Raw genomic sequence first — 26808 nt, forward strand, 5'->3', positions numbered from 1 at the left:
TGTAGCTGTTGTTGAGTGACCTGAGTGCATGCGTTATGTGTCGGATCCTGGCACCTGACAGGCAGCTGACTGTTACTTTCTCCTTATTCAACCTAGTGAGTGGGACATCAGTGTGCCTCACTATCGAGTCACCAATGACTAGTGTGTTGGGCATGCTGTTTTGCCTTAGGGGCTTTGGTTGAGTGGCACACATCTTGGTGGTTATACTTTTCTGAGGGATTATCATTTGAAATGATAAAACAGAGCAGCAAGAGGGAAAGTGAGGGTTTATTGAGTGATTATTTTTCTTAGTATTATTGCTGTCTTTTGAAAACAAACAGGATTAATTAAAAAAAAAATCAGCATTTGGATTCATCCTTTCTAACATTTCAGATAAGTCATTTTTTTTACAGATGAACTCTAGTTGGGGTTTTGTGTAGCCTTTGGTGGTGGTGAATGCCAGGATGTCTTGAACAAAACTGTTAAAATACTCCTATCTGATGAATCTGTCCATTGTTGTTTTCCTGTTCGCATAGTTCAAATCATGAGCAGATGCACAATGGTAAAAAGCTCTTGCATTTAATGCCTAAAAGCAGATCTTCTAAGTGGGTAACAAAAGAGCAAAGACCTGCACCAGTATTGTCTCTGCTGTCTGGGAGAGTGATATGATGTAAAGGAAAGCCATAAGCATTAATGATTTAACCTGGCCATATGGATGTTGGAAGGAGAGACATCTGGCTTATCTCATTACAATGAGGATGATGATGATGGAAGGTTCCTTGTGTGGGAATTGTTAGGAAGGCCCTACTCAGGCTTCAGGTCACTACTGCAGCACTGTCAGAAGAACTGAGAGTTGGAGGACGGACATTGGTTAAACTCTCCAAGTGGTAAACCTATATCAAAAGTGGCTTTTCTATCTCCACTGAGGTTGAGCTTATTCACTTCTAAGTATAGTCAGTGGATGATGATGATGAGGCCTAAAGGTGGTGCATAACCCCCCCAGCTTATACCCAGAGGTACATCCTTGGGTATTAGTTTTGCCATTCCCTGACTTGATCAGCTGCATCTAAGGAATACTCTCTGGTGTCCCATGTCCCAGGTTCAGGGTTCTAAGCCAAAGACTGTCCTTCCAGTGTCTTTGCTGGAACTCAGCATGAGAGGATGCAGTTTAAGGGGGGTACCACTGGGTCATCCTCCATAAGAGCTTACTACTCGTGGCCTGACTTTGAACAGATGTTTGAAGTCCAATGGGAACCAAGCTCATAGTTGTAAGAAAGCAACCATTGGAAACATGGCCTTATGTCAGAATCACACTAAATCTTGACCTCTTCTGTCTGTGTGCCACTGTGGCAAGTACATTCCTGATTGCCAAATTATTTTTGTAATCTCTGGCATATGTGTGTTGCTTGCTAATCACAATGAGAACCCAGCAGTTGTGGGTAGGAATTTCTTTCCTACCCAGGAATCTGTAAGGAGTCTGACATGCCAGAGATTATCATCTTAAAAACCCGCGGTAGTGGTGCTGCGGTAGCGTTGTCTCCTCACAGCAAGACGTTGTCGCATTCGATTCTCAGCTAGAGCATCTTCTGTGTGGAGGCATGCGTGAATGGGCGTGCCTTTGTTGAAGGTTATGCATCAGGGCTGGTAACTCGGCATGTAAAAATCCACTACCAAACATTAGCGGACCGGAGTTCCGCTGTGGCGACCCCTAACCGGGATAACCCGAAAGACACAACAACACAGCAACATGGATTAGACAGTAACTCCTCCCCAACCTGTATATCTTGCTGGGTGACCTCTATTTCAGAGAAATGCCAATAATCACAAACTCCTCTATTGACTGGCCTATGGCTGCCATTTCCTCTCCCAGATGTGTGTCTAGAAAAGAAGGAAGAGAAGCCTTAAGTCATCAAATGTGGGGAGCCTGTCATCAAGGATGCCAGTTTCACAGCCTGAAGGTACCAAGACTATACTCTTTCAGATCCAGATCTTCCTTATTAGTTTTTGGCTAACTGGGCTGAGTCCCAGTGCAGTCTTCCTTGAGCTGACTCATGTTTGATACCTTCAGAACAGCAGACCACAGCACCTTGTAACCAGATAACGAGTTTAAAGCCCTGGATAGGATTCATAAAAGAGTTTATTCCTCTGATATTGTAGGGTTCGGAGGCCTCAACTATTCTAACTCAGTTATCCAAGTTCCAGTCCTCCTCAGTGTATCAGACATTAGAGAAGCTTTCCTCCCATTCTGAATCTGGGTATATGGAGAATGAGTCATTCTTGTGGCTTTAACTTCCAGAATGGATTTTAGTATATGCCACTGCAGACTTCAGTGTGCATATACTGTGGCTAGAGATGCAAGAGGTGGTGTGTATCCACACAGGATGGCTTATAGTGACTATTCTTGCTTAAAGGTGGAACTCAGAAATTTTTGTGGCTAAGGTTCATGTTAGCTGCTCTTCTTAGAAACAAACACGCACACACATATAAATAAATAAATTAATAAATAAAATAAATTCCTCCCTCAACTTCATGATTGACAGGCTTGCTTGTCCCCCATTTGGGTCGACTAGTTCACTGAAGTTGAAGTTCTTATCTTGGAAAAGTGTTCCTGATGTTCCTCTTCTCTGTTTTCAGAACCATAGAAGTCCATGTGGTTATGTCTAGGGCATCGTGTTTGATCTTTCTCATTGATCAGGGGTCTCCTAAAATCAATCCACATCTCCTCCTGAAAGTGGTTTCTTTCCACATCTCCTCCTGAAAGTGGTTTCTTTGCTCCTGAACCAATTCATTTTCCCCCCTATTTTCTTTTCTGAGGTGGACTCTAGAGTAAAAGGAGCCCTTTGCATTCCAGAAGTGCACCATCAGATCTGTTTTTATCTGAACTGTATGTATAAGTTTATGAAGACTGTGCAGCTGTTTTCTCTAGTGCTCTCTTGGAGGGAAAGACTCCCAGTGACCAAGCAAAATTTTCCTGGTGGATTGTCAACTGCATTGCCTTTTATTATCAAGGAACTCACTACCCATTGGAAAGTTCTGTAGTCAATGACCACTTTACCAAGCATGTTGGCTGCTTCTAACACTTGCTTCATAAACGTCTCCTTTGGAAATATGTGTAGCCCCTTGGTTCTTGGTTCTCAACTTCTCTAAAAAAATTATTGTCGTAACCATGACTCTAGGATCAGACCTGTTTTAGTATCTCTTTACTTCAATACTCTGCATCTGAGCCTTAACCTTTAGACTGTTTCTAGTTTTACAGATTTACTGCTTGAGATTCAACCCTGTCCTTGCTCTGTTGTTAATTTTAACAATTACATTCTTACTTTATCAACTGAACTATGAGAAGGCTGTCCTTGCTGAGTTCCAGATACCACCCCACTGTCCTGCTTTACTTGCATGGCCTCCCATTTAGCATCATGTGTTGTAGTTCAGTGTAAATTAAGATAGTATATGCTTGTGTATTGTAAACAGTGCGTCACGTTCTCATAGTTTTTTCTTGGTTTTACAGGAAGTCTGTTTCCTTGGTGGTTAGGGGCAAGTTGGAATGCTGAGGGGTTAGAAGTACTCTTAAAGTATTGCATGAACCAAAAGGAAAGATAAACCTGAAGACCACAGACGAAGAATCCACTTAAAACACCAGTTTATTGTACCTCTAGCGCTTCGGCAACCGCCTTCAAGGAGTATAAAGCATCACATAACTTACACAATTTATATACCCTAATACATCTAACAATTAAGCAATTAGCCTAAACCAATTAATCAATAAACATTAAAAAATACTTAATACTGCTTTCTCATCAGATACGAAGCCTCCAGTTACATTCCACATTCAGACCCTGAGGAAATAAAGTGTCATATTTCAAAATGAAAATACTTTCTTTATATAACAACTTCTTTTTATACAAATCATCAGAAAATACACCCTTCATAATATGTTCTAAGATAGTGGCTAGAAGATAGCCCTGTTGCTAAACATTTTATGCTGGTTCACAATTCTAATCCAAATGGGCTACAAGCCACTATCTTAGAACATATTATGAAGGGTGTATTTTCTGATGATTTGTATAAAAAGAAGTTGTTATATAAAGTATTTTCATTTTGAAATATGACACTTTATTTCCTCAGGGTCTGAATGTGGAATGTAACTGGAGGCTTCTTATCTGATGAGAAAGCAGTATTAAGTATTTTTTAATGTTTATTGATTAATTGGTTTAGGCTAATTGTTTAATTGTTAGATGTATTGGGGTATATAAACTGTGTAAGTTATGTGATGTTTTATACTCCTTGAAGGCGGTTGCCGAAGTGCTAGAGGTACAATAAACTGGTGTTTTAAGTGGATTCTTTGTCTGTGGTCTTCAGTTTTATCTTTCCTTTTGGTTTGTGCAGTGTTTGGTCTGTTTTTATGGTGAATGAATCTTCGTTTGGGATCCCTAGGCTCTTAAGGGATGACACACTGGAAGGTAGTCAAAAAACTATGGACAGTTTTGTAATGCATCAGAATGCTGCAGGTATGGCTGGTTCCAACGTTGCCAATACTTCTGCTACAGTGGGTGTTTCCTCTACTTCACATTTTTTTGAAAGGCTTGAACAAGCAAGAAATTCTAGAGTGAATGATCCGTTTGCCTCTGTGGGACAATTTGGCCCTTCTTCTAGTCCTTCTGGTGAATCGAGTGCTTTAATGAGTAAGTTGGAACAGTTACTGCATAAAGAAACTGCTGTATACTTTAATTTGTTAAGCTTGCAAAGATATGTTGACTTAGACATTACACCTAGGGGACTAAGAGCCTTTAAATGTCCCTCTACTCCATTTGATATGTCTGATGAAAGGGATGTGCAATTTTCTAAGAAATGGTTATTGGCAGCTCATCGTTGTACTTCAGAGTGGATTTCCATTCTATTAGAAAGAGATCGTGTGAAACAAAACAAGCTTAAGGAAGACATTAGAGCTGCCTATAATGACTTATCTAAAAGACTTACATCTATGCAGTTTGACACGTTTTTAGCAGATGTAAATATTGGTTTAGATAAATATGAAAAAGAACTCATTGATCGGAAATGCACAAAACTGAGGAGATCTAAAAGACTATCAAAGTAAGCGTGCTTTTTTATGGCAAAAGCCAACACATTTTCATCGTAATAAAGGCTCTGGTCCCTTTAAGAAATCACCAGCTCCTTCTAGGAGTGTGTCTTTTGCTTCAGATGTTTCGGGCGTTTCCTCTAATGGTGAAGGTGAAGGAGAGCATTTTCCAGCATTACCAGCAGCTCAAAATCCATCTAGATTAACCTCAGATTTTCGGAGAGGGAACCAGCAGTTTCAGGAAGAGCAGAGAGAGCAGATTGAGCGGAAGAGAGGAAGATTTCAGTCTGGGAACTTTAACAATCGAGAAGGACACAGTTTCAATGATAACAAGAGAAGCAAATGGTATTAGTGTGACTGTAAATAATGTTGTGCGAGATTTTCCTGACAGTTATGTGTCTTTTTTGTTTACAAAGATGTGGGTGAAACAATCCATGCAACTACTGCATCTGAGTGTAAAAAATTTCTATTGTTCATAACATTTCTGGTGTGTCTTTATTTGTAGATCAGATGAATGTTTTGAATTATGGTCTTAAATATATACCCACTGTGCTGCCTTGGTTACATGAATTAAAGTGTGATATTTTTAGACTGTGTAGGAAGATACATTTAATATATTTTTTTGCCAATAACCAGTATAAAGAAGGTGATGGTAGTTGGTTAGAATCTGATAGTTTAGAGAACAGTTTTTATTCTTGTGTATCTGACCCTGAGGAATGCTTTGATTGTGCAAGTGACTATAATGCCTATATTTTGTTAAAAACTGATAAAATAATGAGTAAAAGTGATTTTATTCCTCCATACCAACATAAACATATAAAGTGTTTTTCTCAAATGTTGAATTTTGCTGTAGAAAATGCTTTTTGTGATTTTATGCAGTATAAGCATAAGTTGGTATATAACTTGACTAAAAAGGAATGGAAGGAACTACAGGCATTAGCGAATAATGAACATCTTATTATTAAACCATCTGATAAAAGTGGTAAGATAGTGGTGATGAATGTTGCTCAATATTATAAAATGTGTATGATACAAATTAATATATTAAGGCTATGGATGACTTTGACACCCTTATATCTAAGGGAGTGAGGTTAAAATATTTTTCACAAAATGACAAAGATAAAAAGTTTAATACTGATGACAGTGAGTTGGCTTTATTTTGCTGTCTTCCAAAAATTCATAAAAGTGGGGTTGACCAACCTGGTAGGCCTATTGTATCTGCTCAAAAATATTTTTTATCTAATATTGGGAAATTTTTGCATGAATATTTATTCACTTATGTAAGAAAGTTACCTAGTTATATTAGGGATAGTTTTGATTTTTTGGAAAAATTATCTAAAAATACAATGGAGTGCAGATATGTTTTTTATAAGTGTTGATGTTGTGAGTTTGTATACTAACATACAGTGTCAGTTTGGATTAGAGGCAGTAAAATACTTTGTGGGTGATAGTCCAGTAACATATTATATTATCGAAATATTGGAATTTTGTCTGAATAACAATTCTTTTATGTTTAATGAACAAATATACAGACAAATCAAGGGCACTGCCATGGGGGCATCTTTTGCCCCCATGTATGCCAACCTGATGATGGGTTTGTATGAGTTATAATGGTTATACCATATAGATTTTTTTAAAAATTATGTAGTTGGCTATTTTCATTTTATAGATGATCTTGTTTTTATTTGTAAAGGTGGGATATCTTATGTTGGTCAGTTTATAGAAGCTATGCAACATAATAGATTTGGACTTTCCTTTGATGGCATACAGGTGGGCAAAGATATAACATTTTTAGACATACATCTGATTTTGGAGGACAGCAATACTTTACGTACGTCTGTGCATAGAAAATTTGCTGATAGTAATCAATATTTGATGGGGACTAGCTGTCATCCAGTTCATACTTTGGCCTCTTTTCCCTATGGGGAATGTATGAGACTTAGACGGCTATGTAATACTGACATGGACTTCTTTAAAGAAATTAGTGTGACTAGTGAGATGTTTAGATTGAGGGGCTTTAGTGAATCTAGTATTCAAACAGCTATAGATCAGGTTATTAATGAACAACATAAAGTTGGTACTTCTAAATATGGAAGTAAGGGGTATAAGTTAGATGTTAGAAATCAAGAGAAAAGACTCGTTTATTTTGTCTCTACATACAGTGTTTTCAGTGATGTTTTAATAGATATTGTTAAACACTACTGGAATTTTTTGTTTAGATCAATTCAATAGACCTAAAACATTTATAGTCTAGGTCTTTGGACATTTCATTTCGTAGAAGTAGGAATTTAAAAGATATCTTGGTACACAATAAATTTAAATATCCCACTGAGACACTGCAGTACAGGACCATGCAGAGACTAGGAACTTTACCCTGTGGTCATTGCAATGTTTGTCATTATATTGTTCCAACTTTTAAGTATATAAATGGCCATGTATTTGAGGCGAAAAATACATATAGCTGTAACACTGAAGATATTATTTATGTGTTGAAATGTCCTTGTCACCTTGTATATATAGGAGAAAGTAAAAGGAAGTTTAAAACTAGACTGAAGGAGCATGTCAGGAATATTATAAATAATAAAGAAGATAGCCCTGTTGCCAAACATTTTATGCTGGTTCACAATTCTAATCCAAATGGGCTACAAGCCACTATCTTAGAACATATTATGAAGGGTGTATTTTCTGATGATTTGTATAAAAAGAAGTTGTTATATAAAGAAAGTATTTTCATTTTGAAATATGACACTTTATTTCCTCAGGGTCTGAATGTGGAATGTAACTGTGGAGGCTTCTTATCTGATGAGAAAGCAGTATTAAGTATTTTTTAATGTTTGTTGATTAATTGGTTTAGGCTAATTGTTTAATTGTTAGATGTATTAGGGTATATAAATTGTGTAAGTTATGTGATGCTTTATACTCCTTGAAGGCGGTTGCCGAAGCGCTAGAGGTACAATAAACTGGTGTTTTAAGTGGATTCTTCATCTGTGGTCTTCAGTACTCTTAAAGTATGTCTTGTGATGTCACAGCATGGGTTACACATATCTTCTGAGAAAAAATGCCAAACTGGGGTGGAAGAGAAGATGAACCCAACCGCTGGGCCACCAAAGAGTGTCATCCTCATAGATCAACTGATATGGTAACAGTGTGTATGTTATATCAAGTATTACCGAGGATCTTGTTGCCACTGTTGAAGTATAAAAGAAGAGTCATTTGTGAGTATCTGTTTAGACAGCTTTATTTACTTAGTTTGCTCTTTATTTAATCATATGCAGCCACCAACTCAGAATATGAATATGGGTCCTGGTGGAATAAATCCAAGTGGTTCCAACCAGCCTCTCCATCCACAGAACAGTCTTAATGATGCTATGGGAACAAGCATCCCTTCTTCCTCAGTAATGCAAAGTCAGATGTCTAATGGTGAGTTTTTCCCCCTGTAATGTATATTAATTGGTTTATGTATATATTGTGCTGGATTAGTATGAAGAAAGACTTGGGTGTCCAGGAATTTTCTGATCAGAAGCATTTTCATTCCTTATTGCTGTTAAAAATAGTTATTTGGATAGAATTTTCCAGATGAGTATTAAAATATGCCAAGAAAACTGAAAACTGAAAAAAGCAGATCTAACTTCAGAGTGTAAAATGTATTATAATTAGTAAGGTTTTCTGTGGTCATCTTAGTCAGTAAAGACACATTATTGATTAACACCATGTTTAATATCTGTATCAGTATAATATAAAGTATATATTGCAGACAATTTCTTTAAACTCTTCAATTAGTTAATACAATTTAACTCTCTTGATTTACAAAGCTTTCTATTTTCCTTGTTAATGTTTTGTAGGTATCAGCTACATGCTAGGCTTGTTTTAGATGACAATTACAGTAAGTTGTGCCATTGTTAATTTCTTGACAATGTGAGTTCCATATTGCTGGAATTATTTTTGTACGTGCCCTCTCGGATACATTTAACTTAAGTGATGGCCTTAAAGAGTCAGAGCTCCTAGACTGTGGATTCTAAGTGGGTAGTGAGGAGCTCTGGTTGCTAAGAGACAGTGTGAGTGACAGTTGAAGCAGGGCTGTGTGAGCTGTAATAGAGATCTAGTATGCTTTCCTCAGGGTTAGACAGAGATGCTCATTAAAGGGCAAAAGAGTTTACTAAGCATAGTTTGCTGACCTCCGTTTGTAAATTTTTCAGTGTTATTTGCTGAGTTGAAGACAATTAAAAGCAATTAAATGGAGGTTGTATGTTAGCCTGGGCATAAGACTGTTTAAACCAAGAAGTCTTTTTGCTTCAAGTGTCAGCAGATGTGGAATACGGTAACTCTGGTTAAGGTTCTTTAGCATATTGTCACATTTTCTTTCATCCTAGTCATTGAAAGACAGTTGTGAATTTATCTAGAATCCTTTCTTTTTTTAATAGGTTCATAGGTAAGTACTAGGCTAGCTGCCCTTGTGGGCCATGTTAAGCTTAGCCAGTTTCTCTTTTTAGGCTCGAATTGACCTATTCCATTTGCTTAAGACATTGGTATCACCCATTCCATGGTCAACAATAATACATTCCCCCCCAGTGAGAATAATTGGGATCATATCATAGATAATTTGAGGGGATCCATGCATGGGATAAAGCATTTAGGAGCTTTGATTGTCCATTAGTAGTACAGGAGCAGTCCTGGGGTAAATTTTCTGTTTCTTATCCATAGATCCAAGTTGTGCTTGAATATGGACAGGGATGAACTTTTTTTTATGTGTATGGGGAGTCTATTCCAGAGCAGCGGTATCTATCTGTGAGATATACATGTTAATCAAAAAACGTTCTGTTGATGACTGAGTATTTCTGATGCCATTTGATTTTCTGATGTGCAGTAAATCCGTCAATATTGATGCCTTGTAGACCAAACACAGGTCACCTCTTAGCAGTCAGAGCCCTTGACGATTCCAAATTGAGGCAGGTCCAGTGTTTGGAGGTTCCCTATGTTCTGTTTGATTAGTTCCATGATAAGTCTTTCCATTTCTTTGCATATGAGGCTGGTCAGACTTATGGGTCTGTTATTCCCTGGGTCTGCGGAAGGTCCTTCTCCATTCGCTAAATACAAAACCTGTATAGAGGCTGAGACTGAACAGTGTTGTTAGAGTGTGTGGCTAAATCTTGCATTATGCTATTTAATATAGCACATTTAGGATTTGATCTTGTGTGGTAGTTGGAGGCTGCCAAGAATGCTTGGCTGGGTTGATGCCTGCCTTATGGGGACAGCATCTGTGACTTTGGGACTTCTTGTGCGATGTAAAGAGATGGGCTTAACTTGCTGAGTGTGCTTTGTGCATGTGTGGTGTTTTGGAGTTACTTGAGGTTTAGGCAAGCTAATCTTTAGAACCTCAGGATATGATGGATTATGTGTATTTTGATGGCTGTTTGAGTAACAGATGATCATCAGATAGCATGAGACAATTCTTACACTGTCTCAGGTTACCCTTCTCAGTCAACCTGGCTACAGAAGCTTTTTGCTCCAGTCCTCCTCTGACCATTGAACCTACCCTTCTAGCTGGTCTACTGACCAATTTATTCCCCTTAGGCAAGAGACGTATATCCCATTCATGCCCTAGACATGATGGATGAGACTACCAGTAGTGGTGCCATCATTTGTGAGAGGACTGGGGCTTTAATTGCAGCCCTGACTCACTGCGCAACTATTTTAGTGTCTATGGAGTTTTCAACAATTGGCCTTTTGTGATGCGTACCACACCTTTGTGTGGTGAGATCAATTCGACTCAACACCCCTCCCTGTTGGCAAGCATCTCTACATGATTCCCTGTCTATATTTGGAATTTTTCCTTTTAGACTTTGCCCATGAGTACACTTCTCTCCCCTCCCCTCGCAGAGGTGTGAGCAGGCTTCAGTCTCATTATCCCCACCAATTCTAACTGCTGTCCTTAGTTAAACTCTGGTCACCTGCGTTGTAGTCAAGCTTTTATCCTTCTACTCTAGTGAAGATGGTAGATCTATGCAGATTCCTAGGTAACACGAATTGTGTTGTGCTACTGACGCACTGTCTGGAGTTCATATGCTAATTGTTGGACTGACTATGAGCCTAGTTGAGTTCCGACTAGCATGGTGGCAGTCTTTTATACATTAAGGGTGAATTTATTAGTTTGTAACTTTAGACTAAATTTATGTTTTTTTTTCTTTAAGCTAGTGGTGGCAATAGGATTAAGTAAAAGTATTTCTTCAGCATTCATAGTACAATGAATGCCTGGTAGATCTTGGGCAATATCATTTATAAAACAAGACTAAAGCATGAGAGCCAAGACAGATGCCAGAAGCACACCCACTTTAAAGAAACCATTTTTGTTCTGTAAACTCTTGAAATTAAATCTTGTAAGTTAACTTTTAAATCATTTTATATGACACCGTCCACAAAGTCAAGAGCCTGCAGTTGTGGAATTAAGAGATGATGGTGCACAGTGCGAAACACTATCTTCATGATTGTGATGATAGCCTCATTAAACCATTTTCCTTACGTGATAAAGTATATGCTGGAACACTATACATAGTTGTAAGTTATCACCACCATTTCTAAATCCACATAGGGTATGCGAGAACCATTCCTATTTATCAATATGTGTTAAACCTGTCTGAAAATTATTTAAAATACTTTAATTATGCAACAGAAGTTAGTCATTTGTAGTCCTGTCACAACTGAGATATTCTATACAGGAAATAATGATAGCATATTTCATTGCATGGGAAAGGCTATGAATCATTTAGGAAGAGGCAGACCTGTGTGTGTCAGGGCTTTAGCTGATATAGTTGCACCCATCCTTAAGAAAAAAGGATAAAAGTTATTACTTAAAGAGAAAGTACAGTTTGTATTTGTTCCAGCAGCTTCATGACCATTTTCTTTTAGAAATGTCTGTAAAATGAAAGGGGATGATCTGGGGTTGTGGTGTTATGTGCTATGATTGTGTATTTGTGTTGAAATGGGGAGGGTTAAAAAATAGACATATCTACAGCTGGTACGTCCTCCTTAAGTTTCTCTACAAAATGTGTATCATTTGTCTGAGATGTCAGTATGCTTTTTATAAGTTCATGGGTGTTTACTAGGCTAATGACCACAAGGGTCTTTTTAAGCATAGCTATGCATCCCAAATCTGTGACAAGTTCAGGTACCCTTGATAAGTGTATGCAGGGGGCCTGGGAGATGAACCGTTTTCAGGCTGCTTGTGTCCATTAGAGACAGAGGTGCTAAACCAGGGATGAAATTTCTATTCCCCATCCAATTGTCCAAATTACACTTGAATTGGATTAGCGAGGAACTCTGATTCACATGTATGCGCAACCTGTTCTGAAAAAAGGGTAGCCTCTGGGATACAAACCTGTCTCTCCAGCAGATCTTGTTTATATCACAGGCAAGGTTTAAGTCTTTAGAATGGGTAATTCTGGTGCTGTTTGTTTTGCAGATATGCAGGCGGTCTATCAAAGTTGGGTCTGACAATGTCTTGTATGCCAGACATAGATCTCCCCTCAACAGCCTGTAGGAGACAGAATACAGGGATAGGACCTTGAGGCAGTCTGCGTACGACAAGTTACTTATGCCCTGTATTCTTTTATTGAGAAACCTCTGTAGACATTCCAATAGCTGGATATGCCTGGTTAGGTACATACCAAAGGAGGCACTGTACTCAATGATAGGTCTGATGAATGCCAAAAGCAGTGGAACAATCACTTCCTTGGACCTAGATACCATACCTTTGTTTATAAATTGCTTAATATAGAATGATTTCCTCACTGCTGTAGACTCATGATGGTCAATGTCTAGATTACTGTTAAATGTATCCCCAAGTCCCTGGCTACTGGGTCAACTCTTAGGGGTGTGTTGTCAATATGATAGTTAACAGTGGTGGATGACTTCCCAAAGGATACTGTTATGCATTTCTTGGCATTTAGCTTTAGTCCATGTCTCTGACACCAGTTGTTTGTCTGTTTCAGCCCTTCCAGGAGAACATTTGTGTTGACGGGGGATTCAATGACCGCTGCTAATTTGCAATCATCTGCAAATTTAGTCAGCCAGATGTCATTGACGTTGGCCTTGACTTCAGAGAAGTAAATGCAAAAAGGAGGAGTCCCATGACCAATCCTTGGGAGACTCCGCTTGTGACTGGTTCTTTGTAGAGGTGGACTCCCCAAGTCTAACCTCTTGGGTTCTGTCTGTGAGCCAGATGGCTACCAACGGGGTAACATAAGGGTTTATACCTAACCTCTTGATTTTATCAACAATGCCAGAGTGGGGTATTGTGTCAAATGCCTTGGCCAGGTTAAGGGAGACAGTGTGAGACATTTTACCCTCATCCATTGCTTTGGTGACCTTCCTGTACTTCTTGTAATGTATTTTATAGGTTTCCAAAACAGGTTTTGACTTTTTACTAACAGGGTTTCTCTCTGCCTCTCTCTTTCTCTCTCTATCTCTCTCTCATAGGTTCATAGATTTATAGGCATATACTACACTAATAACCATCAGGGCTTTTATAAGCCTAGCTGTGCAATCCAACTCAATTATATCCCTATGTATCATGGGCATTTATTAGGAGGGGGCATGTTAGTTAGGAAGTTTCTAGAGGTTGTATTGGGTGTGTTAGTTTGGGCATTACTGTTTGCCTCTGTCTATCAGAGACATGGGGGGGGGGTCAGACTGAGGGTGAATTTCTGATTTCTCATCCATTGGTCAAGGTTACACTTAAATAGAGTTATGGATGGACTCTGTTTCATATAGATGGGGAGCCTGTTCCAGAGCATGGGGATCCTTTGAGACACGTCTGCCTTGTCAAAATGTCTTATTTATTTCACAAGCAAAATTTAAATCCTTGGATTTAGTGCTTCTGATGGTGTTCATTTTGTGGATGTGCAAAAGGTCCATCAGAGCTGAATCCAAGGATGCCTTGTATGCCTGGCATAGACCATCACTCAGTAAACTGTAAGAGACAAAACTATAGAGATAGGCCTTTAAGATGATCTTTATAGGACAATGTGTTTATACCCTGGATTCTCCTGGTAAGGAACTTTGTGGGTGTTGCAAATCTTCCATATGTCTGGTCAGGTACATGCTGAAAGAGGCATTGTACTCAATTATGTGTCTAATAAAGGCCAAATAAAGTGGCACCATGACTTCCTTGGACCTGGATGTTATGCCTTTTCTTATAACTTGGGCAACATAGAATGATATTTTTACTACCTTGGCCACATGCTGTTCAAAGGCCAGATTACTATCTACCTATGTTCCCAGATCCCTGACTGCTGGTTCAACTCTTACTGGTGTCTCTGGTGTCTTATCCATAAAGTAGTTAGCCTGAATGGCAGTTTTCATAAAAGGCACTGTAATGCATTTCTTGGCATTAAGATTTAATCTGTGACTTTGGCACCATTCATTTGTCTGTGTTATACCCTCTTGTAAGATGTTTGTGTCATGGGGGGAATATATGATAGCTCCCAATTTGCAGTCGTCTATGAACTTTGTCAGCTAAAGGATCTTGGCATTGCTTTTACCCCTGAGAAGTAGACGCCTAATAGGAGCAGTCACTGGGTGGAGCTCTGAGATACCCCACTGGAGACTGGTCTCTTAGTGGAGGTGGTATCACCAGTCCTGATTTCCTGGGTCTTGTTAGTCAGCCAGATGGCAATCCTGTGAAGTATGTAGGGGTTTATGCCCAGTTTGGTGAGCTTGTCAACTACACTTGAGTGGGTTATTGTAATGAACACCTTAGCCAGGTCCAGATAGGTGGTATGCACAGTTTCCCCCTCATCCATTGCCTTGGTGACCTTCTCAAAGAAGTCCACTAGGTTTAGTAGACATAACCTTCACTTAAACTAAGTTGGGGCCAATTTCTGAAGGTTTCCTATTTCTTTGTTAATCATTTCCATGCTCTATCATTCTCTTTCTCTCTCATATGTTGCTTTACTGATTTTTACTTATTTAGCAGCAGCACTGACTGATCAAAGTGAATCCTGAAAGGTTTATTTCTATCGACCTGTTTATTTTTTCACTAAGTCGATGCCCTATTTCTTTCTGTAAGCTCTGCATGTAGTGCTTAGGTTAGCCAGTGAAATTTAAATCCCTTTCGCCATTGTAGTTTTTGTAGCTTAGAGATGAACTATTTTTCTGAATTGGTAAAGGTATATTATAAAATATTTGTGAGGCCTCATTGGGTTGTTTACTTTATAAAGTAAACTCCAGTCAGTTGCATTTATTCTGTTGGGAGAATGTTACTTTCGGTTCAGGGAAGGATGTACAAGGAGGGGTGCAACCTTTTGTATTTTAAAAGTACATCATGTATCCTTGGCATAGATGAAGGAAGGAAGGGACAAAGCCCTGGGTATGACTCAGGTGACCCAAATTTAAATAGCTGTGTGGGTACTTGAGGGGGCTGCCAGGGAGGAGTGGCAATTTTATGCCTGCTTACCTCTCTTTGGGGAGAGGGACTGGGATGATGTGCAGGTTGCTGGGACTCTGTTGAACATCAGAGTATTAGAGGAGCAGGCAGGTCAGGCTTGTGGACAGATTTGGGTTAGTTCTGCCTGGGGGCCAGGCAGAGTTGCTCCCATAGATCACTTCTCATTATCGGTGGAGCCACATACATGTGACATTGGCACATAAGGGGATAGGGTCATAATCCTATTTTACATGCCCTGCGTTTGTGAACAAGTCCTTGAACTTGCACTCTTCACACATCTAGTTCATCAGTTTAGTCCAGGTATTGCTGACCCCTAGCTAGAGGTGGGTAAACCGATTAATGCTATGTAATGGAAGTGTGGATATTGTGTCATGGGAACATGTAAGCATGGCATGTCTTCAGGTAGGTAAACAACCCTAATTCACTAAGCTGTACTGGATGGCTATCAAATTTTGACATGCTGTTCCATCAGGTTTAGGAAATAGCACCACTGGGCTGTCCCATTTACTTTCTTTCATAGTTTGAATATCTTTGAAATTCTCTTAGTAATTGTCTCTGTGATTCAGGCACTCTGTAAGGTCTCAGTCAAATGTTAATTCCAGGTGCTATCTTTGTAATATGTTTTATCAGTTTAGTTCCCTAAAATGTTTCCGAGAGCAGCCCTTTATATCTTAATTAAAAAAAATCTCATTCTTTCTGCTTCTGTATTTTTGACAAAGATTTTCCTAGCTGTACTTTAGTAAAGATATTCCTGTCTCTGTAGTGTGAATTTAAGGTTTCAGTCTAATCACAGAAGTTTCTACGTCTTCCCATGGCTTCAAAAAATTAATATGATAAATTGGATCTATATTATTTCCTCGAAAGCTGTAAATAGCAAATGCTATTTACAGCGAAAATGCTGTGCAGTGAACTGTAAACAGTGAGATCGCACTAGAGTGAAGATCAGAAAATTTGCCCTTTCCTCACTGTAGTGCAATCTCGGAGTTGGTATATATAATTAGCGGGGGAGGGGGGGTGCAGCCCCCCACAATAGCAAATTTGATGTGTAGCATTTTCGCTGTAAATAGCGTTCACTGTTTACAGCTTTCGAGGATATAATATAGACCTGATAAATTTACTCTATTCTTCTGTTTTCTGCTTGTCTAACCTCATAGTTAACTGTATTTATTATTTCAATCTCCTCAAATGGCCCTTGACGTTTAATCAAAAATTTGTTTTCTGTGATGGCACTAAATGCTTATCACATAGGTTAAATTCTCTGAACTGGGCATTTTTGTTATGTAATATCTGCTACATTTCCTGGGCTTTCTGCATGTGCACCTTTACTATTGGTATAACCATCTTTAATCTTTCCTGCAAAATCTATCACACTTTTAAATACTGTCTTTTCTTTTTCCCAGGTTTCCTTAGAAATATCAGGTAGTCAGCCCTCAGGGATGCCTGCCATGCAAAAGATCAAACAGGGAAAACCCAGTTCAAGCTTAGGGAAATCTTTGTGTCAGCAACTTTCCTTAGTGTGGATTTTAATGTTTTATTGAATCTCTCTACCAATCTGTTAGCCTGCAGATGGGAGGATGATTACTTCAGTTTTTGCAGCCTTAAAGCATTGGCACAATTGATGCAATATGCTTGATATAATGCACTCAGTAAGCATCTCTTTAGGGCTCCCACTCCGAAGAATAACAGTACCAGTTCTGTTGTAATACTCATAATATTAGATTTGCATAATGGCACTGCTTCTAGAAATTTTATAGAGTAGTCCATTGTTACTAGTATGTATTGATGCGTATTGCTAGATCTTGCTAGTGGTCACACTCTGTCCATAACAGATATTTAAGTGGCACTTCTGTGTTAGGCTTTGGAATAAATGGACTTAAAACCAAAACTTTGTTTAGTGTTCTGGAACTCTAGAAAAGAATCCAAAAGATTTATTTCTCTTTTATTATGCCTGGCTAGTAATCTTGCTGTAGTTTTGTCCATCCCCAGATGACCTCCTAACTAGTGAATATTGGTTAGCTTCATTACTAGTGTCCTATATGGCTTTGGCACTAGCAATTGATGTCGAATTTCTTCCCCGTCTTTATTTACTATATATGATAGGTCATATTTTAACTCAGAATAGGAGTAAAAGTAATGAGAATATCTTGGTAATTTTCTCCCCCTACTACCTTGGTTATATTCTCTGTTGACCTACTTAAAGTATCATATCACAATTTTGTTTTTTTTTCTAATTTATTATAAGGGGTTGCTTTCTTCCCTAGCCTACCCTGAGGTGGAAAGTATAGGCTTCTTCTCTAAAAAATACCAGCAGTGCAGCTTCTTCTGTGTCTTACCCTAAAAAGGGTAATAAACAGAAATATATTTCTGCTGTAATTTCTCTACCATGTGTACAAGCCTCTTGGGAATCTTCTTTTTCTTTAGACTGCACTCCCTCTTCATGTGATGGTATACCACCTTCTCACTTTCTTTTCATTTTCTGTATTGCTATGCCTGTGCAAATGGTATTTCAAAACAGAATTTATTTTCAGTAGTACTTTTTCCTTGTTTACAGAAACGTGGTGCCTAGGATCTGCCTTTACTTGTATTTTCTGATTTATACTAACAGAAAAAATGGGAAAACTACTCGTGCACCAATACACTTGCCCAACGCTTCCTGGAATTCATTAATTCCAATGCGCTGGACCAGCTCATTCTTACCCCCGCTAGAGGAAGCAACATCCTTGACCTGGTTATTACTAACATGGGTAACCATTGCTCAACACCAATACTCAGTTCCTCCCTGGTTAGATCCGACCACAAACTAATTACCATGGAAATCCACATCTCACCCACACCACTAGCAAAGGTAACCACCATGAAAAACTTGTCCAAAGCTGACTTTCAGCTGCTAAAAACAGAGGTGGCTAACTTCATGGCACCCATGCAAATGAAAAATAGGTGCATGACCGCCGAATCAAACACCAATGCACTGTATGAACACGTACATAAATGCATGGAACTAGCCATACCCAACAGAACCAAGATGCTCTCCTCCAAAAAAAGGAAGCCAATCTGGTGGTCCCCTGCCATTAACAAACTCTACAACAGAAGGAAGAAACTGTTTCAGAAAACGGTGAAGTCCCAAGCCTGGAAAAACTCCCTTATTACCTCAACAAAAGGTTGAGATCCCTCATCAAAACCTCTAAAGCTAGCTATGAAGACAGAATTGCAGCAGACACTAAAAACAACCACAAAGCCTTCTACAGTTATATCAAGAATCTCCATGGCAATACCCAGATTTGCTCTGAGTTACTGCACAATGGTACCTCCTATACTGAGCCAACAGATATTGCCAGCATACTAGCTGACAGATTCAATGCCAACTTTACCCCCCCAAGAACCAATCACAGTGCCAGAAGAATGCCAGGCACCCAGCATTACTGCAGCACAGGTTAAAGCTGCACTGTCCAAGGCCAAGAATACAGCTTCCATAGGACCCGACAATATCCCTGGCTGTGTTCTACATGAACTACAAAGTGAACTGGCACCACACATAAGTGAAGAAAATAAAAAACCAAACTCCGGATCATATAACCATGTGAAAAAAGGTATGCAAAACTAAAAATACACTGGTTATATACGGCAGTAGTAACACATCAAAACTTTAATCCTGGATCAAGAACAGTAAGCTCTATCGAGCCTTATAGGCTTCAGTTTTACGTCTTTTAAGTATATTTAGCAAATATACATTTGCCCTTTTAAAGTTTTTTAGGTGTAAATTAGAAATTCAATGATTGGACGGTTTGTATTGCATCATATTATAAAAACGAGTATTGTTGATTTTATATGTAGTCTGATGAAGCAACTATTTTTGGTTGTGAAAGCTCTTACTCTTCTTGATCCAGGATTAAAGTTTTGAAGTGTTACTACTGCCGTGTATAACCAGCGTGTTTTTACGTTTTACTACACATAAGTGCCCTGTCAATCACAGCCTCACCTCAGGCTTTTTCCCTACAGAATGGCGCACTGCTACAGTCACCCATCTCCATAAAGGGGGAGTAACTACAGACCCTGGGAATTATTGCCCCATTAGTCTGATGAGTCTGATATGTAAGGCTATGGAGCGCATCATCATGGACCTAATTAACAAGGATACAGGGAATCTCCAAACTCTGGATCCCACACAATTTGGTTTTGTGAAGGGTAGATCATGCCTGCTCAACCTGGTTGACTTCATTGAGTGAGTCACCAGAGCTGTGGATGAGGGCAAGGGAGTTCATACATCCTGCTTTGATCTGGCCAAGACCTTTGATACCATTCCCCATTCAGGAATTATTGATAGACTCACCAAACTAGGCATCAACCCCTATATCACTAGGTGGGTTGCAAATTGGCTCACTGATAGAACCCACTGTGTGAAAGTAGCAGACTCCAAGTCAGACTGACGATCAGTCATGAGTGGAGTCCCACAGGGGTCGGTCTTGGGTCCTCTCCTGTTTGGCAGCTACTTCTCGGAACTCCAGGCCAACACGGAGGGACTCTGGCTGACCAAGTTCGCTGACAATTGCAAGCTGGGAGCCATTATTAACTTCCCAAGTGATGTAGACATCTTACAGAAAGGCCTCACTGAAACCAACGACTGGTATCGAAACCATGGCCTTTAGCTTAATGCCAAAAAATGCGTCATCATTCCCTTTGGGAAAAACTCAGTTTCCACTAATTACCACATTGATGGTAGCCCACTGAACACTGAAGGCGTTATAAGAGATCTGGGGACACAGGTTGACAGCAACCTCTCCTTTGACCACCACATTGCCACCATGGTCAGAAAGTCCTTCTATGTGGCACATCTCATTACCAAGGGTTTTGCATCCAGGAAGAAAGAGGTCATTGTCTCTCTCTACTCCTCCCTCATTAGATCAGTCATCGAGTACAATACCCCATTTGGCATGTTTCTCAGTAAACACCTGCAACAGCTGGAAAGGCCTCAAAAGTACCTCACAAAGAGGATCCTAGGCCTTAAACACATGCCCTACATGGACAGACTCAAAAATCTCCAGCTTTTCTCTGTCTCATACCATCTGTTAAGAGGCGATCTCTGCTTGGCTTACAAAGCCATATCTGACCCAGCCCTGTTAGAAGTGTTACACCTAAAGAAATGCAAATCCCTCCGCACCACACCCTCCAGGGACCTCAACCTCATTACCACAATCAACAGAACATGCTGGAGTGACAGGTTCATAACCCAGACACTGCCTATGCTCTGGAATAGACTTCCCATGCATGTCAAGCAGAGCACCTCACTGGCCCTTTTCAAGAGAAATCTTGATGAGTGGATGGGAAATAGAACGTTCACCCCAGGGATCACTCCAGTGGCTCTGCTTGATAGAGGGACTGGGAACTAATGGTGGCATGATGCCAGGGCACTTCTATGGGGTAGGCTTTTAAAGGCTCCAGGGCCGTTGGCCTAGTACACACCTATGAATTTCCATTTTCTTATCTTTGTCACATTTCGTACTTCCTGTTATATATTTCCTGGGATGACTCTCCCTTAAGTGCTCTTCTGTTTCTTTCCAGTTTCAAATACTATTTGTAAGTCTCTGTGCAGAAGTCTTGCACTGATGTATACTCCTGAATTTTGTATCAGTTCACTTTCAGTTTCTGTTATGACATCTCTTACAGTACTGGGCTTTTGTTGTTCTGTCATTGAGGAAGGTTTCTCATAACATACAGGACTCTTTTTACTATTTAAACACAACCTGCTTCTAGCCCCTTATGTGTCTTCTGTGCTAATTCCTTAATCCTTTTTTTTTTTTTTTATTCTAGACCCGTATGAGTGTCAATGTCTTTCTGTTCCCTCCCCCACCCTTATACGCAACAGGCATGTTATTCTGCTACTTTATCTCATTCTTATCAAACGTATCAGCCTACAACATTGGGTCCAGCATTCTTTTTCCTCATATATTTGCCGTACTGCTTTCACTGAGGAACATCTTTTTTTATAATATGATATGAATCAAGTCAGTAGTTACAGCTACAAAATGTAACAGATTTCCTAAAACTCTTTCACTTTCTACATATGTGAGGGGATACTTCTTTCTATCACCATAAATGCATGTTACCTCCACTTTTGTTACTAATCTTATGCTGACTTGCTAGGGGTCTTGTAACAAGGGTAATCATGCTGCCACAGACTAACAAAGTTAGAACTTGTTTCCCTTCCAGAAGTACATTTCACTGGCTTGAATATGACAATGCATAATTGTGAGTCAATTATAAAAGCTGTAGCCTTATCATACTTCATAGAAATAGCTGGATTTGTTGCACGTACACCATCTTTTATGTTTCTGCTACTAGCATTCTGGTCAGTATTAGTGGAACAGAATTTAGCTATGTAACACACATTTGAAACAAGTTAATCATTTACATACTACAGTTTGTTTTACAGAAGATGATGCATTTCTTATTGCAACTTTAGACTTAGAAGACGGTTCAGTCTTATAGAATGTATCATTAACCTAATAATGTATTCTACTACAGTTAGGGGATCAATTTGCAGTATTCAGTTTCACATCATAAAATGACAATACTCTTTTAGATATGTCTGCTGCCAGAATTTGTAACAATTTTCGCTTTACTTTTAGGATCAAGCTATAACCAGGACTGTGAAATATATTTCAGATCATGCATCCGAGACGTTACTAGTTTGTCAGTATTAAAAGTCCAGTTATAAAATGTTATGACTTTCACTTTAGAAGTTACCCCAACCCTGGCTTGCAGTTCTTTGTTATTTTTTCAATCAAAACAGTCTCTTCTATGCCCATCTCTATGATCCACCACTTGTCAGCTGGGATAACAGGCTTTGTGTATATTTGGATCTGTTCCAGTTTTCTTGGGTAGTATAACATTCAAATGCCACCAGACAGGATTCCACTCATCATCTTTACTCAGCTTTTTTTTGCATCCAGCACATTTCTGGTGGTGGCTATTACATTAGCTACTCCAGCCTACTCTTGTTACAGGTATACCAGCTTCTGTGTATTTGACACTTGTTCATAGATTAGTATGAGGTTAACTGCCCTTATGGATCATTTTAAGCCTAGCCACCCATGTGGGGATCAAACCCTGCACTTTGTGACTGTAAGGTAAAAACCTTAACCATTATGCCAACCGTCCATCTATTGTTCAAATTCTTAATGCACACACCACCAGTGTATGTAAAGACATTGGAGGCAAATATATGAAAAGCACATCTTTATTTTGAAAAATAATGTAAAGAAATAGCTCACTTGGCTTTCACAAATTACTTTCCATCAACTATTTACAATATTTGCAGTACCTCAAAACAAGGTTGGCAGCCCATAAAGGTGTCTCCACCTCACATGTACAGGCTAATACAGTCCTTCTGGTGAACAGGATGTTTTCACACATGTCCCAGGTGCAGAATCTTCCAGGCCTTCTTCTCAGCTTCAGAAACAACAGAAGAAAACTTTGCATAAGTTGGTCCAAGGTGACATCCACAGGAAACCTCAGCTGAGCTATTGAACTCCAAAAGCCTGTGATCCTCTGGTAACGCCCATGCTCTATCCTGTATTGAACATCTGATTAAGGACCTCACATCTTTGCATGCTGCCTCCAGGTTACCCTTTTTACTTCACAAAAGTAGCAGTTCAATTTACATGAACTAACTTATACTGTCAATACTCAGAATTTTCCCAACTTAAGCCTCAGCAACACTTTTAAAAGTATATTTCCATACACAAGACATATCTGTATATATCTATATGTAGTGTCTATATGACACACACACACACACACACACACACACACACACACACACACACACACACAAGCACACAAGCACACACACACACACACACACACACACACACACACACACACACACACACACACACATTGTGTCTGTATATTTGTATGTATATATATATATATATATATATATGCAGGTGTGCCAGAAAATATTTCTCAGATCACTTGCAGGAGTTATATCTGAACAGTGACAAACTTTTAAAAAGTTTGTGTACATTTAACCAGCTTCTTTCATTTCTTGAGCGATTCTGCTTAAGAGTCCCCCCTTTGGTAGTGATTGAAGAGAACAGCCAGAGTGCGGAAAACAGAAAATAGAAAAAAAAAAAAAAAAAAAACATCTCAGTTTTGAATCACAGTTTTGCAGTGCCTCTGTTATTGCTCAGTACAAATTCTGCACCACAGCATACATACTGGCTAATTTATAATTAGGAAAATTCTGTTCATTTTCTTCTGTTTTCCAGATATTTATAATTCAGCTTTGTATTATTCTGTTTGTATACTCACTCACTCACTTACTCACAATAATTGAAACAAAAATACAACAGATTTTGTTCAGAAGCAAGCAAGCAAGTTGATCCCACGTGGTTTTCAAGTAGTTTAAATAATTTTTATGTAAGCAAATGGAATCACTACGGAATACCAAAATTCCACAATCCTGAAACAATGAATCCCGAGGACCAGAATCTCGAGATTGCGGAATCTCGAAACTTAAAAAAAAAAAAAAAAGTAAAACATACAACAAACTATTCTAACATGTATGCAGGGGGGCAAGCCCTCCTGCACCCTCCACACCCCCTGCAACTTAAATATACCAACTCCAAGATCGCACTACAATGGAGTGAATGTCAAAGTTCCCATTCTGCACAGTACGGCAATCCCCATTCACTATGTTCGAGATTCCGCAGTCTCGAGATTCTGGTCCTCGGGATTCAGAATTTCGTGACTTTGGAATTTTGGTATTCCATAGTGATCCCAAGCAAATACCATACTGCCAGTTACTCCTGACATTTGCTTTACAAAGTACCTCTGTAGACTTTGACTCCATTGCTTCCTTCTCAGAGAAGAGCAAAGGCTAAGAGGTCCTCCTCCATCATATTCCTTGAATGTTTGCTATGTCAGATGACTGCACCACACTTCTTTTAGCTAAAACCAAGAAATCAGATCCTCAGTCAAATTGTGAGAATATCAGGTCTCTGTAATCTTTTATTACAATCTGGGGGTTGGGATAATGGTTACGGTGTTTACTTCACAACTACAAGGTACAAAGATTGATTCTCACCTTTGAAGTGGAATTGACTGGGCTTAACATGGCTTGCAGGGGCAGCTAGCCTAGTACTTACCTACGAACCTATAAGAACTAACAGATATTCTATGTACCCATTTCCACATAATCAGCTGTAAAACCACATAACAGCACTAGGTACTGTTTTGATTGACTTATCAGTCATAACTGGAACATGTGTAGAACAACTCAGGTCTAAATGTCAATAAGCACTATGATGCCTATGAATTTGATCTTAATGTGGGACCCTTCCCCAAGTAAATCCACTGATGACTTAGTACAAGTAAGCATTGCCTTGAAATTGTATAACCTATTTAAACTATTAATGCAAACATGGGCTTCTAGACAATTTATCTGGAAAGCTGCCCTGACCTAGTTATTCATCCTAATGATGGTTTAATGGTGCCTTGTGTTTTTCAAACAATTTTACACTTAGAAACACAATAGATGTACTGACTCTGTCATGGGAGATCTTTCAGCATATCCTGGAATAAGGACAAGGTGAGGCTCTCCATCTCAAGGATGCTCAGGAGGGGGTAGGAAAAGTGAAAAGAATACAAACTAGATTGTAATGAAATAAAAAATGCACATTTTTCCACCACTTGTGCACTGTGTTGTCAGTTAAAGAGTCATAATTATTCTGTATATAATTTTACGTAGTGTTTTCATCCTTTAGTCACGGTTCAGTAATAGCTATAATGTCAGGTTGTTTGCTATGGTTATTATTATTATAATTGTTGTTGTTATTATTATTATTATTATTATTAATAATTATGACCATCATCATAATTCTGTTCAGTTATTTGTTTCTTTTTTTTTTCATATACCTTTATTGAATTATCACTTGTGACATAGACAAGTTTGCATTCATATAAAAGTAATCAAACTATATTAACATAACAAACATTATACTTCAAATATATTGATATATATCACATAACCTAAGCAATATTACATACATTATTCAATTTTTTTAAACAAGAAACATATTTATTAAACCATCACTTACTACACAGGCAGTCATAGATTTATATAAACAAAAACAAACATCACCAACACAATCCTAGTTGCAAGCATTTTACATCACAAACCATACTGACACACTCCCAATTGCAAGCATTATACATCACTTGTAATCTACCCAGTCTTTTTCAAACATTACATAGCTCATTTAAGTTTTGCTGCCTTTTAAATCTCATTCCTCCCTTGTATGTATTGTTGCCACAATTCCCATTTTTCCTACGTAGTTTGCTCCTACCCTTTTCTAAAGATCTCAAATCCAGTTGTTTTATATGTGTCACTATATTCACTATTTCCAGTATAGTAGCATTAGATTTTGATTTCCATTTTCTAGTAATTGCTTTTTTTGGCAGTACCCATTATTAGGCACAGCAAGGCCTTACCATGTCTAGGCAATTCTGATTCTGTATTGTAATTCAGAAAAAAATCATCTCCCTCATCAGACCAATCTGCCCACCCAACATCTCCGACAGTGCATCCCGCAAGGAATCCTTAAAGTCCACCAGCTCACCGCACTCCCAGAAAATATGTTCCTGATTACCTCTTTCTTCTCCGTCACACCTCCAACATGTGCTGTCTGGCTGAAGAAAACATCTCTGGAATCTACTTGGGGCATAAAAATATCTATGTAAACATTTCCAGGCAAAAATACTAAATCTTCTAGATTTTGTTGCATATTTGGGAGACATACATATATTCTCCCGTTGTTTCTTTGTGAATTACTTCTCCAGTCTTTCTTCCCAAACCTTTGTAACCTTCTCTGATTGATTCTTATAGTTATCATGCAATACGTTATATGCTGTACTAATTATTCCTTTTTTAATGGCAGCTTCTCTTCTAGATTCTATTACGGTTATTTGTTTCTTCACATATTTTAGTCCTTTTTATAAACTGCCATAAAGCAACTTTTAACAGCTGGTTTTCTCTCAGTAGACAAGTCATGCATCTCGGCTGTCCCTGATTTTCCTTTGGCATTTCTTTTTCGGTGACAGATTAATCTTTGATAATCGCTAGCAGTAGGCCATATTTTGAAGGATCACCAGTGGCATTCTAACAGTATTGCCCCATGTTAAGTTGTCTATCTCGCCTTCATTCTTGCTGGTTGGGTTCGGAGCCGATCCTCGGCTCCGACTCGGCCATCTTCAAAAGCTCGAGAGCTGCTTACTGGCTCGAGGCCCCCCCCATATCCCATGATGCCTGGCG

The 26808-nt window shown here is 38.9% G+C and overlaps 1 protein-coding gene across 3 annotated transcripts in view; it reads left to right on the forward strand.

Moving 5' to 3' along the window:
- Positions 1 to 26808, forward strand: part of SS18L1 (SS18L1 subunit of BAF chromatin remodeling complex) — a 464937-nt gene that overhangs the window by 237037 nt on the left and 201092 nt on the right. For all 3 annotated transcript variants that reach the window (XM_044090356.1, XM_044090358.1, XM_044090357.1), the window contains exon 4: positions 8329 to 8473. In XM_044090356.1, the coding sequence (XP_043946291.1) occupies positions 8329 to 8473 (145 nt within the window). The remainder of the gene's footprint in view (positions 1 to 8328; positions 8474 to 26808) is intronic.

The sequence above is a fragment of the Protopterus annectens genome, chromosome 12.part0 (genome assembly GCF_019279795.1).
Source record: "Protopterus annectens isolate FY-2018-M chromosome 12.part0, PAN1.0, whole genome shotgun sequence".
NCBI classification, from domain to species: domain Eukaryota; kingdom Metazoa; phylum Chordata; order Ceratodontiformes; family Protopteridae; genus Protopterus; species Protopterus annectens.